The 16,970-nt window shown below is 31.9% G+C and overlaps 1 protein-coding gene across 3 annotated transcripts in view; it reads left to right on the top strand.

Moving 5' to 3' along the window:
• Positions 1 to 16,970, top strand: part of LOC140434685 (CD63 antigen-like) — a 194,036-nt gene that overhangs the window by 168,810 nt on the left and 8,256 nt on the right. For all 3 annotated transcript variants that reach the window (XM_072523122.1, XM_072523121.1, XM_072523120.1), the window contains one exon: positions 1,524 to 1,672. In XM_072523122.1, coding sequence (XP_072379223.1) covers positions 1,524 to 1,672 — 149 coding nt within the window. The remainder of the gene's footprint in view (positions 1 to 1,523; positions 1,673 to 16,970) is intronic.

The following is a 16,970-nucleotide window of genomic DNA, read 5'->3' as shown; positions in this document are numbered from 1 at the left end:
CTTTAGTAGTTGCCTTGCTTGTTTTTTTGCCATATTAGGATTCGATTAGTTGTCTATTTTGTATACAGCCAGAGGCCTTTTTTAAGTCAATAAATCAAAATTTGTCTTATAGTATATCTATTTTATCTATAGTGCCCTATGACATCCCGTATGTTGCTATACGTTCATTAATAATGAAGATACTGTGTAGTGCCCTTTTGATAGTCGCCTTGTTTGTTTTTTGTATCTGAATATATTCGTTATATCCTCTTCTTTCATTCGCTATGTCGCGTGTTAGGATTCGATCAGTTGTTTATTTTGTATTCAGCCTTCTTTAAATCAATAAATCAAAATTTGTTTTATAGTAAATCTATTTTTATTTATAGTGCCCTACGATATCTCGTATGTTGCTATACGTTCATTAATAATGAAGATACTGTGTAGTGCCCTTCTGGCAGTCGCCTTGTTTATTTTTTTTATCATAATTCGTTATATCCTTTCCTTTCATGTGTTGTGTCGCATGTTAGGATTCCATCAGTTGATTATTTTGTATTCAGCCAAAGGCTTTCTTTAAGTCAATAAATCAAAATTTGTCTCATAGAAAATCTATTTTTATCTATGGTGCTCTGTGATACCTCTTATGTGGCTATACGTTCAATAATAATGAAGATACTGTGTAGTGCCCTTTTGGTAGTCGCTGTGTTTATTTTTTCTATCTTAATATATTCGTGATATCGTTCCCTTTCATTTAACGTATCACACGCCTCAATCGGACCAAACACAACATATTCTATCCCCACCACAAAAAGCTCAAAAAATTATTTAATTCTGGACAATTCTGTTTAACTAAATTTAATTTTATTTAATTCCATTTACCTTTATTTAATTTTATTTAATCTTATTTAGTTGTTATTTTATTTTATTTTGGTAAAGCGTTGACGTTTGTTAAACGTCATTTTATTGTTATAGTAAGTGTATGTTTATCTTACCTAGTGACATATAATAAATATAATATATTATACGTCATTGATCTTACCCTACAATTACAGTAACCTATATGTTTAGCAACTTTCGAAAAAATTAATTCAATAAGATTTCTTTAAATATTTTGTATTAAATTCTACCTTAAAAATATTATTAAAATTAATTATTAATGAATATGTAATTAGTATTATTAATTAAACGTATCGTTTCAAGTACAAAATATGAATGAAATGTCAGATGTCGGCAGTTTAGATTTTCTTTCCTAGATGGCGCTAGGTTTTTAAATCTTAACTAACGTAAAGTTAAATTATTTTAGAATAAATTACCTTAAAAATATTATTATTAATTAAACGTATCGTTTCAAGAACAAAATATGATAATAATGGTAGTTCATATTTCCGTTATTTGGCCGGAATTACAGCGTGACCTGTCATTGTCATCATAGCCTTTTGTATATATATATATATATATATATATATATATATATATATATACATAAATATATATTGTTACTATATTATTATTTATCAATATTTTATAGAGACTTTTTCAAATTTTAGCAGCACGTAGGAGACGACGAGATATTTCACAAAGTAACCCCACCACCACATCTCCCTATAATATCGGCTGTGAGACAGCGTTTGGGAAATGGGTTAAAGCTCATGCTGTAGACATCGGAGCAGTCTGTTTCACATTAGCAGTGTTGCAAGTAAGTATAGTGTAAATTTTATTTGTGTATATCAGAATATCATCTTTACAGTGCATACATATCAGTTGGCCCACCTATGGAATTTGCAGTTTAAGTCGATTACCATAAACAAATTATACTCTGCATTTTTTTTATAAGTTCCCATATTAATTAATATGGCATTTTTATTAATATTTATTAAAAACATTACTCTTATGGTTTTTTATTTATTATCAACAATAAAAAATCACTGAACCCTGACTATGCATTCACTTATGTCAACATACGTTGATTTTTTCATAATAACGTTAAATCCAGGGGTAGCTATGGAAAAATGACATCAAAAATATAATATTGTCAGTTACTCTCAAATGTATTTTGTAGTATTGTAAAGCTTTTTATCGTTTGTGGATTGTATGTGATTGTTTGTGATCGAGGTAAAGTTATCGATGAGAAAATTTGTTTAATCATTATTAGGTTTTTTAATTCTGGAAAATCCAATTCGGAAATCTCGAATATATTACAATTCTCACGCTATAGTGTAAGAAATATAGTCGGAAGCTACAAAACTACAAATTCGGTCGTCACAAAACCTAGAAATGTACGAAAAATTAAAATAACCGAACATTGGAAATTTAAAATAGATTGAAGACCATGGCATACCACTCTGTAATGGGTTTCTAACAGTCCAGTCTTATCACCGATAGAGACTTTGTGGAGCGAAATAAAAAAAGCTTTGAGAAAACGTCCTGCCAGGTCCGTCAACGAATTGAAGGAAAAGTTGCAAGAAATATGGGATTCGTTTACATTAGAATTTTGTCTGAACTTGGTAAAAACTATACCTCGAATAATTGTGGATGTCATTAAAAATAAAGGGGATGTAACTCAGCGGTAAACTTTCACATTTTTTTTGTTAATATAACATATTCTATGCGTTTTTTAAATTTAGTATTATTCTGTTTAATCAATAGTTTTCATTACGTTATAAAATATTTTCTATAATAAGAAAATTCAAAAATGTTGTTCGATGCATTAAAACTTCTTAAATTTACGTTGCGCTTTTATTTTTGTTCTCTAAAATTTAATTTTCTTATCAATCTAACGTTGGGCCAACTGATATGGGAAAGATTGTCCTTTATAGTTCATAAGTTTGTTAGTTTTTGTAAGCTTCTATGCTGTAGCAAGAATGCGTAATCTTCGATCATTTTTTTTTGGGCTCGTTAGATGCACATATTATATATATATATATATATATATATATATATATATATATATATATATATATATATATATATATATATATATATATATATATGTATATAAATATATATATATATATATATAAATATATATATATATATATATATATATATATATATATATATATATATATATATATGCTTTCTGTACTTTTCCAGGTTTGACTCCGCGTTGAATAATTTTGGTTTTGATAAAAACCATTATTTGACTTGACAATGGCAAGTGCGACCTTGCCGAAACGTTGCCAAAATAATGGTTTTTATCAAAACCAAAATTATTCAACGCGGAGTCAAACTCGGAAAACTACAGAAAGCACATATAACTTCCGCGGAAATTTCAAATATATATATATATATATATATATATATATATATATATATATATATATATATATATATATATATATATATAGAAGTCATTTAGTATTTAATTGGTGACTTTAATGCCAAAGTGGGAAAGAGAAACGACAAAGAACAAGTCATTATTAGGTTAATCATTATATAGGTAAGTATGGAGTCGGTGATAGAAATGAGAGGGGAGACAGACTGGTTCGGTTTGCATACTACCAAAACATGCCAATTGCAAATACATTCTTTAAGAAACAATCGACCAGAAAATGGACTTGGGTAGCACCAAATGGAATCACTAAGAACGAAATTCACTTCATTCTAACCGACAAGATTGCTACAATAAAAGATGTCAGTGTAATAAATAAGTTTCAAACCATGATATAAAGATACAAGATTGTATTTGTATCATGGTTTCAAACAGGCAGCGACCATAGACTAATCAGAGCAAAAATTGTTCTAGATCTGAAACTAGAAAGAATAACATTAATCAAAAAACCAAGAGTAACCGGTATAAATATTAACAATCAAAAAGAAAACTTAGATCACTACCAAAGGACAATTGATAATAGATTACATGATCAAATCGACAGCTTTCAATTAATGGAAATCATTCTTGATAGTGCCAAAGAAATCGGAGGCCCGCAACAACAAAATGAAGATAGTAAAGTAAACTGTCTGATAAAACTAATATAATGCTAAAACAAAGAAGGGAAATGAAAGTTAGTAGTAACATACAGAGAATACAATACACTGAACTTTATAAGACAATAAGGAAAAGTATTAACAAAGACATAAGAAAATACAATAAAAGACTGGTAGAAAATGCGATCGAAAACAGGAAAAACTATAAGAAAACAAGAAAATCATTAATCATTGAAAAGAAGCAAATCGTTGCTCTAACAAACGAGAACACCAGAATTACAGACAAAAATGTAATACAACTCGTGATTAAATTCTACAGCGAACTATACAAAGCCCCTGATACATAAGATGTAATAATAAACAACACTGCACTTGAGACAGTAGACGAGTATGTATAACTGGTACAATTAATACATAAATCTGGCTCCTTATGACATAAGAAAACAAGCCGGTACAACATGGCACAGAAAAGCGAATTTTAGACAATCGTGGGCAGATATGAAGAATGAATTAATGAATGAATAATTGGTAGATATGGTAGATATGCTGAGAATGATAATGATGAGGATTATATATATATATATATATATATATATATATATATATATATATATATATATATATATATATATATATATCGGACCAAGGATCGGACTATATAAGGATAAGGAGGGGCATATACTCAATACAAAAGAAGAAGTATTGAAAAGGTGGGTGAAACACTATAAAGAACTGCTTACTATCGAAGTAGAAGATCCAAATCAACCACCCCCAGGAGCAAACAACAATACACCATTGGAGCCTCCATCAATTCAGGAAGTACGGGATGCAATAAAACACCTAAAAAATAATAAATCTCCAGGAAGTGATGGTATACCCGCGGAACTTATTAAATGTGGAGGTGCTACTCTGACTAATCATATATATAAAATCATACTGAGAGCCTGGAATGAGGAACAAATCCCAGAAGAGTGGTGTATTGGGATCGTTTGCCCGCTACACAAAAAGGGCGATGAATTAGAATGTAGAAACTATAGGGGAATAACCCTCCTTAATACAGCGTACAAAATATTTTTGAGTATTTTATATGGTCGCCTGAGTGAATATTCAGAGGAGCTTCTTGGCGAATATCAAAGTGGTTTTAGGCCTGGTCGATCAACAACAGACCAGATCTTTGTGCTAAGGCAAATACTGGAAAGAACCAATGAATTTAATATCGACACATACCATCTTTTCGTAGATTTTAAATCGGCCTATGATAGTGTCCTAAGAAATAAATTGTATGAAGCCATGGATGAATTCCACATCCCCGATAAACTGATAAGATTGGTTAAGGCTACAATGCGTAAAGTTGTTTGCAAAGTCCAAATACAGGGCGAACAATCACAAGCATTTGAAACGCATGTTGGGCTGCGACAGGGAGATGCGCTGGCGTGTCTCCTTTTCAACATAGCTTTGGAAAAGGCAGTCAGGGATGCCCAAATAGACAGCAGAGGAAACATTTTTAATAAATCATCCCAAATTTTGGCATATGCAGATGATGTTGATCTAGTTGCCCGCACAACACGCAAGCTAGAAGAAATGTATACCACCTTGTCACACGCCTCAAAAAATATGGGCCTGCAAGTAAATGAAAATAAAACTAAGATAATGGCATCAACACCCAACAATAGAGCCAGAAACATCGGCCACCAATTCACGGTTGATAATTCTACCTTTGAAGTGGTGGACAAATTCACATACTTAGGCTCCCTGATCACCAAGGAGAACGTCATGACGAAAGAAATCAAGCGAAGAATAATCCTAGCAAACAAATGCTATTTTGGACTGAGTAGACATATGAGAAGCAGAAACTTAAGCCAAAAAACAAAAATAACCATATACAAAACCCTTATACAACCAGTGTTGACATATGGGTCGGAGGCATGGACCATTTCCAAGGCAGATGAAAATCTCCTGCTTATATTTGAACGAAGGATCCTGAGAAGAATATTTGGTGGCATCTGTGAAAATGGTGTTTGGAGAAGGAGGTACAACTACGAGATATATCACAGATATAAACATATATTTGGTGGTAAAGACGTAGTATCCTTTATAAAAATAGGAAGACTAAGATGGGCAGGACATCTGGCAAGATCACAGCAGAACAACCCTCCTAGAAGAATCCTTATGTCACAACCTGTGGGAAGTAGAAAAAGGGGTAGACCAAAACTCAGATGGAGGGATGGTGTAGATGAGGATGGTAGACAAATAGGCCCAGCAAACTGGCAACAGTTGGCAATGGATAGAACTGACTGGCGTAATAGACTTGGGAAGGTCGAGGCTCTTTTATAGGGCTGTAGCACCAATGATGATGATGATATATATATATATATATATATATATATATATATATATATATATATAGAAATATTTCCGCTCTTAGTACAATATAATGCTTAAACTTAGAGCTAAGATTAATACTATTATAAAAATTTATATTAAACTTACCAGTCTTCCGGGTTGAACCGCGTCGATATCCATTGGGCCGAGCTTTCGACAACCACTCTGATGTCTTCTTCAGGGCTTCCGAGATCTCAGTCTCCCGAGCCCCCAGACACTACTACACTCACTAGTCACTTCACTACAGTAGTGGAGTGTATAGTACTTATACCTTTGGAATATTGTCTTGACAACCCATTAACTTTCAATTATTTCAATTCTAAAATGCCCCCGATGTTCTTTTGTTAAAAGCTTTAGCTAAAATTCCTTCCGTTGTACTGCTTACACGGAATCAAATGTTGTAACAATCCTTCCTATATCTTTTTGGCTGCCAAAATATCTTTGGCTATGGTTCTACTAATGAGTGATAAATCTATTTGTACTTAAAAATACTCCAAAACTCAAATACTGCACACTTCTATGAATCAGCACTCCTACTGCTTCCACTTTTAAACTCTTATTCACAAATTACTTTTAAGAATTCCATATAATTCTGCAGCATTAATACTACAAGTGGCTGGGAGTTGGTGTCCAGCTAAAGTTGTGTTTTCGGTACAGACAGCGCAGCCAGTATTTTCTCCATTTTTTGAGGCGTCGGTGTAAAGAATTTGATTGTATTGTTTGGTATTTTTTGCTTCTTGAAATAATTGTCTGATAAGTCGGCTAGAAGTTTCTTCTTTTTTACGTCGAGTTAGGCTAGTGTTGAAAATAGGTAGTAGCTTTTTGGTCCATGCAAAAATATATGAGGAACTAATGGGGGTGGTTATTGTCAGGTCTATATCTGCTAATAAAAGTTTTACTAATTGTGAAAGAGGGTACACAGAGCTGTCTCTATTTTCAGGAACATAATGAATAATATTGATTAGTTTGGTATAAGAAACCTGAGGTTTCTTTGATAAGAAGAAAGTAGAAGCAAGTTCAATGAGAAGAAAGTTCAATGCACATGCTTTCAGCGAGACTAAATCTAAATGCACCTATACATATACGCAAAGAGGTCGTTTGTATTGAATTAAGAGATTAGAGATAAGTGTTGCAGGTGGTCATGAAGAGAATGCTGTCATAATCTAATCTGGAGCGAATAAGAACTCTATAGATTCTCAATAAGTCCCTAAGAGTTTCACTAAAGGAATTCCAGTTTGCTTGAGAAATTTTCCATTTTTCATGAACATAGTTGGTTTTGAGTGAACTATTAAAAATAAGAATCGAAAAGTGATTAGGTACTACCATATAAATCTTAAAGAGTGCTCCAGTAGAGGGGAGGAGTGATTTTGTGATGACAAAAACCCAAGTTTATGGAGAAAATGTTTCGGATTGTAAATGAAAATATGTAGAGTTTCTAAGGTTTAAGTTCTGCCACTTGCACGTAAATAACTAGTTATGATGTAGTTGTAACCAACAAATTTTTTTAAGGAAGGATTATGAGCAGTGGTAAACTTGGTTTCTTAAACAAAGGAAATGGGGAGAGTGATCAGATATAAGAAATTGCAGATGTTCTAGGCGAGGATAAAACCACTGGATTAGCGTGAAGATGAAGTGATTGATAATGTTAACATCAATGGGACGATTTTTGGGATATTTCAGAAGCATCAGAATGGTAATCATCATCGCTCGGTTCTTGTGAGATATTAGAGATCAGCTAGTTTTCGGTTTCGTCTAAGTCAATGTTTAATTTATTATTAAGTTTTTTGGTTAAGCGAGTTATTAAGTATTTTCTATAAATTTAATCATGTTGTTATCGGAAGGAATGCAAAATATTTCGGGAGACTGATAGTTCATATCTTTAATAGATTGTTGCAGTTTCAATGAAAGGGTTTTGTGATGGAGAACTCACCCTTCGCTTTTTTTGGTTTTTTAGTTATTATTTTAGGGAGAGGCATCATATCAAAACTAGTTCTTTAGTTACTATCGGTAGAACTGGTTTAAACTTGAAGTATTCCTGTTTAGTTGTAGAGGGGGGAGGTGCAATTGGCTAATCTAGTTCCGTCTTGTTTTGAGTAGGTTCCACATTGCAGTCTTCGATATTTTGTTGATTGTTGTAGCGTCGATTGTTATCGGACGGATTCGGACAGTTTGAGGCAATGTGTCCGCTTTGCTTGTAGATAAAACATTCCATTTTGTTCTATTACTAAAGAGGTTTGGAGTTCCAAGTTGTCTTGACATGTGAAGATATATACCTGTGCCTAAATCTTAAAATATGGGAATATTCGTCACCTGGTATTCCTGCTCTTAAAAATGAAACTCGAGATGCCAGTTGGAAACCAAGATTTTTGATAGCATCCTCCACAAGATCGCGAGGAATGCAAGGGGAAATATTTGAGATTATTATTCTTTTAGAAGGAGAAACCAGTCTACGTACCTTCATGATGGAGTTCCCAACTGTCAGCGTTGGATACGATTTTAAAAGGTTATCACTAAGGTCTGAATTTGTTAGGTATATACAGATTCGATTATTGGATATTCTGGAAGCAAAATATGAATATTTAGGACCAATAGCGTCACCTACTACCTTCACATAGTCAAATAGCTTAAAATTTTCAGCAGCATGCATCACCGTAGCTTCTAAGTGCACCGAGACATGTACGTAAAGAGGTCGTTTCTATTGGATTAAGAGATTTGACATGCTGTCATAATCTAATCTGGAGTGAATAAGAGCTCTATAGATTATTAATAAGATTTTTTCTTCAGCTCCCCATTGGTGATGGGCTAGAGTTTTTAAAATATGTATTCTGTTTAATAGTTGCTTTTAGTGTTTCAATGTGATATATCCATGTAAGTCGTGTGCCAAAAGTAACTCCTAAAAATTTTTGTTGGTCAACAAGTTTGAGTGGGATTCCGTTTAGGTAAATAACAGGAGAATAGCAACTATATCTTTTATTAAATTGGATAGCTCTAGATTTGGAGGGTAAAAATTTGAAACCAACGTCTGTCGACAAATTATAAATCCTATCTAATACGTTCTGAAGTAAAGAACATGTAGTTTTAGTGACTTTTTCCTGACAAAATATGGTAAGGTCGTCCGCATATGTCACATATTTTACTGGGAGAGGAGCGAAGGTACCCATGTCATTTATACTGAGAAGAAACAAGGTAGTGCTTAGAACTGAACCTTGTGTTGGACCGTTTTGAAGAGAAAGTGATGCAGATGTTTTTCTATTTGTAGCAACTTAACTTTAACTTTTGTTTGTTAAAAAATTAGCATCCTCCACAAGATCGTGTGGTATACAAGGGAAAATGTTTGAGATTATTATTCTTTTAGAAGGAGCAACCGGTGTACATACCCTCATGATGCAGTTCTCAACTTTCAGCGTTGGATACGATTTTAAATTTTATCACTACGGTCTGAATTTGTTAGGTATTATTGGATATTCTGGAAGCAATATATATATATATATATATATATATATATATATATATATATATATATATATATATATATATATATATATATATATATATTGCTATTATTGCTATTATAAGTTATAGAGCGACGCCTATGGGTTTATTCAGGCCATGGACTCAGGAGTGCTGACATTGTCAAAGACATTGAACTTAGGAGTGCTGACGCTGTTTCGTAATATTGTGAATTGTATAATTGCAAATGTATAATGTTTTATTTTAACTAATATTTTATGCAGTTTAGAATCTGATTTTATTGTAATTAGTCGTTTTAGCTCTAATAAATTCTTTTTAAAAAAGGACTTTTGGCATTCCCAAATTTGAGTGGCGCAGTCAGTAGCTAGGTCAAACGGGTTTAGCGAATATAAATTCGGTTCGTTTCAACGATTTATTGACCTTAATTCGGAAGTGTTATATTCCTGTGGGTGGATTGAGTAGCCCTTTATAACAGGAATCGTGTTAAGTGGACTTTTCGAGTGAATATCGAAGATACCTGCCTAGTCAAACCTTCTGAGTGAACCAGCTTACATGGAGTGGACAATTCTTCTCTGGTAAGTGCTTATGTCGTATAGAGAGCCTAAAATTCTAATAAATTCTGATTCATCAGACTCAGATTCTGACTCAAAACTCCCTATTAAAGATAATTTTTGTTCTTATTCCTCCTTAATAAATAATCGTACTTTTAATTTAAATTTTTACTCAAAAAATAAAAGAAAAATGGCAATCCCACAATTAAAAAAGGAATATCTTGACATGATTCCAGATTTCCACGGAGAAAATACATTACTTCCTAGATTCGTGGAAATATGTGAAAAATTGATTAATAAATTTTATAATACAGTTGATTCAGATGATTTTCAGAATGAATACCTTATGTCTAGCATATTAGCAAAAGTAAAAGGTGAAGCTGCTATTAACATTTCAGCATGTGTAGTTAGGACATGGCAAGATCTTAAAGATGCCTTGCTAAATACATACGCTGATAAAAGAGATATTTATACTCTTAGTATAGAAATGTCAGAATTAAAGCAAAATAATGAAACTCCCTTTGAATTCTTCAATAAAGTCCAACATCTTTTGAATTTACAAATATCTTTAATTACTATACGTTCTAATGATCAAGAATTATTAATTTTATCAAACTATTTTAGAAATTTAGCCCTACGAGTATTATTACGTGGTCTAAAAGAACCACTTGGCACCTTCATGCGAACTAAAAACCCTAAAGATTTAAATTCTGCACTAAGTATTTTAACTAACGATTTTCAAATTTATTTAAATGAAAATAATTCTTCACAATCTAGGCAAACAAAGCCAAATTTTCAAAATAATCGTAATCCAAGACCAAATCTTAACTTTCAACAAAAATTTCCTCAAACGAACAGATCCTTTACATTCAATGAACCTCGACAAAGAATTCAAGCCCCACCTATAACAAACTCCACGCAATTTCAATAAACAAGACAACCATTAGCATCAACCTCTTTTTCAAATAATAACAGAGGAACTAATATTTTTACAAATAACAGAAGTAGTAATGTCTTTAAATCAAATCCAAATCAAAGATTTCAAGCCCCAACTCCAATGAGTACCACTAGTCAAAATACTTTTAGACCAACAAATTTTGGAAATCAAAGACGCTTTAATAATACATTTTCAAGTCAACCACAAAATATCATAGCTGAGGAGCTACATAATATTGGCGATACCGAAGAAGTTGAATTAACTAATGAGAATCATTTTTTAGAGAACAAAGCCTCGGAAAATCCATAATTACTCAAGTTGAACTTTTAAATCTGATAAATAACGAAAGTGAATTGCCGTACATTGTATTTCCTGAGCATAATCTTAAAGTACTAATAGACACTGGGAGCACAAAATCGTTTGTAACCCCAGAAGTCGCTGAAAAATATTTTAAAAATTCAATTTTTCGTAAACCCTTTCAAATTTCAACAGCACTTGGAGCAAAACAGGAAAATTACTGTACTGAAATTCCCTTATCGAAAATTTTTAATACTAAAAATTAAGACAACCATTAGCATCAACCTCTTTTTCAAATAATAACAGAGGAACTAATATTTTTACAAATAACAGAAGTAGTAATGTCTTTAAATCAAATCCAAATCAAAGATTTCAAGCCCCAACTCCAATGAGTACCACTAGTCAAAATACTTTTAGACCAACAAATTTTGGAAATCAAAGACGCTTTAATAATACATTTTCAAGTCAACCACAAAATATCATAGCTGAGGAGCTACATAATATTGGCGATACCGAAGAAGTTGAATTAACTAATGAGAATCATTTTTTAGAGAACAAAGCCTCGGAAAATCCATAATTACTCAAGTTGAACTTTTAAATCTGATAAATAACGAAAGTGAATTGCCGTACATTGTATTTCCTGAGCATAATCTTAAAGTACTAATAGACACTGGGAGCACAAAATCGTTTGTAACCCCAGAAGTCGCTGAAAAATATTTTAAAAATTCAATTTTTCGTAAACCCTTTCAAATTTCAACAGCACTTGGAGCAAAACAGGAAAATTACTGTACTGAAATTCCCTTATCGAAAATTTTTAATACTAAAAATAAATTTAATTTAAGTTATTGCGTTTTTAAATTCCATGACTATTTTCACTGCTTATTAGGCCTCGATAATTTAAAAAAATTAAATGCAAAAATTGATTTGGCCAATAACGTTTTAATTACCTCGCACAGTAAGATAAAATTGAATTATTATAAAGCCGGGAATAGTGGCAACACGAATTGTAGAGTAGTGCCGCCACGAACCGAGCAAGTTATCAGTTTAAATATTGAAAATATAAAAAATGGCGATGTAATTATACCATATACACAAATCGGTAAATTAGAAATTCCGGAATGCCTTACGACGGTAGAAAACAATAAGGCTATTTGCACGATTTTGAATTCTTCTGAATCTTATTTTAAATTGGATGTAACTTCCCCAATCATGGTGGAAAAGTTCGCTGAATACGAACAATTTTTAAATCCAAATTTTAATTCCATAAATGCTGAAGAATTCAAATTCGATATTTCTAAAGTTCGAACAGATCATATGAATTTTGAGGAAAGAAATTCAATATTAAAGTTAATAAAAGAATATTCCGATATCTTTCATGTCGAAGGTAATCAATTAACTTTTACTAATAAAATTAAACATACAATAAAAACAACAAACGATATACCAGTATATTCAAAATCCTATAGATATCCAGAAATTTATAGGAAGGAAGTGCAAAATCAAATCCAGAACCTGCTGGATCAAGATATTATTAGACCTTCGGATTCCCCTTGGTCCTCTCCTATATGGGTGGTCCCAAAAAAAATGGACGCCTCCAAGAAACCTAAGTTTAGAGTCGTGATAGATTATCGACGTCTTAATGCTATCACACTTGGTGATAGATACCCTTTACCTAACATTAGTGACCTATTGGATAAACTTGGACGGTGTCAATACTTTACGACACTCGACCTCGCTTCAGGGTTTCATCAAATCGAGATGGATGAACGCGACATTCAAAAAACTGCATTCAATACAGAAAATGGTCACTACGAATTTTTGCGAATGCCTTTCGGACTCCGTAACGCCCAGCGACATTCCAACGGGTTATGGATAATATCCTGAGAGGTATACAAAATGAAAAATGTTTGGTTTATCTTGACGATATAATTATATTTAGTACAAGTCTACAGGAGCATCTAGTTAATTTAAAAGAAGTGTTTCAAAGATTAAGAGAATCAAATTTCAAAATTCAAATAGATAAATCTGAGTTTTTAAAAAAAGAAGTAGCATATCTAGAGGACCCTTAAGCTAGCGGGGACACATGAGCGGAATCCAATTTAACCTACGTAATATTTTTTCACCCATTTTTCACTAATTTATTACCACCCTAATAATTTTTCACCACCAAACCAACCTTAAGGGGAGCGATTCTGCTGGCTTAAGATTCAAGCTAGCAGAATTCAAAAAAGAAACTTTTTGTTAATGGCATATTTTTTCACCCTTTTTTCACTAATTTATTACCACCCTAATAATTTTTCACCACCAAACCACCCTTAATGGGAGCGATTCAGCTGGCTTAAGGTTCAAGCTAGCAGAATAATAAAATAAAAAATCTTTTTGTTGATGGCATATTTTTTCACCAATTTTTCACTAATTTATTACCACCCTAATAATTTTTCACCACCAAACCAACCTTAAGGGGAGCGATTCTGCTGGCTTAAGGTTCAAGCTAGCAGAATTTAAAAAAAAACTTTTTGTTGATGGCATATTTTTTCACCAATTTTTCACTAATTTATTACCACCCTAATAATTTTTCACCACCAAACCACCCTTAATGGGAGCGATTCTGCTGGCTTAAGGTTTAAGCTAGCAGAATTCAAAAAAAAACTTTTTGTTGATGGCATATTTTTTCACCCATTTTTCACTAATTTATTACCACCCTAATAATTTTTCACCACCAAACCACCCTTAATGGGAGCGGTTCTTCTGGCTTAAGGTTCAAGATGGCAGAATTCAAAAAAAAAACTTTTTGTTGATGGCATATTTTTTCACCCATTTTTCACTAATTTATTACCACCCTAATATTTTTTCACCATTAAACCACCCTTAAGGGGAGCCATTCTGCTGGCTTGCGGTTCAAGCTAGCAGAATTAAAAAAACATATTTATAATATACCACAGTGTTTTGCTAGGTTTTTACGAATTTATTACCATCCTAGTAATTTTTCACCCTTTAACTACCGCTTGTGAAAAGTCAATAATTGTGTTAGATTAAAATTTAAGGAGAAATTTTTTTTTCAAATTTACTGTCCACTACTTATAACTGAAATAAAAAAGTGTTTTGTTAAGTTTATACTAAACTTTGACCATCCTGATAATTTTGCTCCCATAAACCTATTCGAAAACTTTCCTACTAGCTGAATATTTGAACCAGCAAAATAAGAAAAAAACGTATTTTTGAAATACCTCAGTATTCTGCTAAGTTTTTACTAATTTATTACCACCCTAGTAATTTTTCACACCGAAACTACCCCTTGTGATAAGTCAATAATTCTGTTAGGTTAAAATTGAACGTGGAAAAAATCTTTTTTTACAATTTCACTATCCTCTACTTATAACTGACATAAAAAAGTATTTTTACCCTGACAAGTTTCCATCTCTAAACCAATGTTATTTGGAAACATTCCTGCTAGCTTAATATTCGAGCCAGCGTAATTAAAAAAAATTATTTATGATATACCACAGTGTTTTGCTAAGTTTTTATGAATTTATTACCAACTTAGTAATTTTTTATCCCTCGACTAACCCTTAGTGGAAGTCAATAGTTCTGCTACGTTTAAATTAAAGGTGAAAAAGTTTTGTTTTATAATTTTACTAAATACTATTTATAAATAAAATAAGAAACTCTCTGGTTAGTTTTTACTAAACATTAACCAACTTCACCAATTCCACCATCTACACATTTACGCTGGTTGAATGCAAAGCAAATCTTTTCGGAAATATGAGATACTACAGTATTATGCTAGATTTGTACTAAGACATTACCATCCTAGTAATTTTTCACCCTTCAACTACCCTCTATGAGGAGTCAATAATTCTACTACGTTAAAATTTAAGGTGATAAAAAATCTATTTTTATAATTTTACTGTATTCTACTTGTAACTGAAAATATAAATTGCTTGCCTGGTTTTTACTAAATTTGATCCACCCTTATAATTTTTGACCCCCTAAGCCTCAGTTAATGGGAAACATTCAACAAGATACACATTGACGCTAGGTGAATAAAATATCTTTTTGAAAACACAAGAGTGCTCTGCTAGAATTTTACTATATTTTTACCAGCCTAGTCATGTTTTTCTCAACTACCCTAATTGAAAAACATATTCAAATGTTATTCTATACTAACTAATATTTATTTTTTCAATGTTTAAATATTAAAAATATGAAAACACTTTATTCCAAAAACTATAAATTTTACCTGTTTTAAAAAATTGACTCTGATTCGAGTTGTATTACATGGCTAAGCGAAATCGAATCGTTAGTCCCTTTTATGAATATAAAATAACTGAAATCAAGTTGAGTTTTAGTAAATACAATGGAATTTTTATATTTCACAGAATAAATTACCAGGTAAGAAATATTCAAATTGAAATAATTTTATTACGTCTATTACATTATTTATCTGATTGTAAAGGAGGGTCGTCGGGACCGTGCGCACCTATTGTTAAAAGATTTGTATTCATTAGGTAGATGAAAATTTGAAAAATAATTTAGGTATTTAATATTTTAAGATTATTTAAATAAGAAGAGTATTAACGATTGGTCAAAACATAATTTTAAGATTAGGTGTATAACATAAAGAATTTAGTAGGTAGGTATTGTTACGATAAATTCTGACCCAAAACCGTAAATATATTTATTACTAATATTTTCATTCATTCACGTATTTTTTAGGTAATGCCTACCTGACACACGATGGGTCCCCCTTTGTGATAAAAACAACAATTCGAACCTTCTGGAGACAAGCCGATTTAACCATACCGGTTCTGAGAACAATTCGCCGCTCTGTCTAGAAGGCCTTTCAGCAAAACAGCGGTCTATGTTCGATGTGTTTCGAGAAACAACTGTTTTCATTCTCGAATAACAGGACTTTATATTTATAGAGGAATTTTGGTTATGGAGGGACAGTTAATAAAGAAGATTCGCGCTCGCGATATTGTTGTTACGCTCGCCTACTAATAAATTATTGTATATGTAGTGATAAATAAATAAATATCAGTTATTGTGCTTTTTAATGAATTAAGATAAGAACAAGACATTATAAATTAAAGACTTAACAATTAATAAATTCACAACAGTATATTCAAATGAGACCGAAATTATCGGTTGGTCAGAACAGCTGATATAGATTATTTGCGTAGTAAAATAAATTTATATTGGCAGCATTTTAAAAATTTAAAGATATTTGTATTTTAATTCTTTGTCGATTTTTCATTCATTGTCAGTTGAATATAGGGAAAAATTAAAGATTATTACAAAAAAATATTAACTTATTTATTTTGTTTATGGAAATGTTTGAAAGAATCGCCCACGGAGAGATCTGGTTTCTCGGCACAATCCACACACTCATAAATTGGGGTTTTTCTTATTTTTAGGATAGGACATAC

The sequence above is a fragment of the Diabrotica undecimpunctata genome, chromosome 2, assembly GCF_040954645.1.
Source record: "Diabrotica undecimpunctata isolate CICGRU chromosome 2, icDiaUnde3, whole genome shotgun sequence".
NCBI classification, from domain to species: Eukaryota; Metazoa; Arthropoda; class Insecta; order Coleoptera; family Chrysomelidae; genus Diabrotica; species Diabrotica undecimpunctata.
The sequence above is the reverse complement of the archived record's forward strand: the minus strand, read 5'-3'. Positions and strand labels throughout refer to the sequence as shown.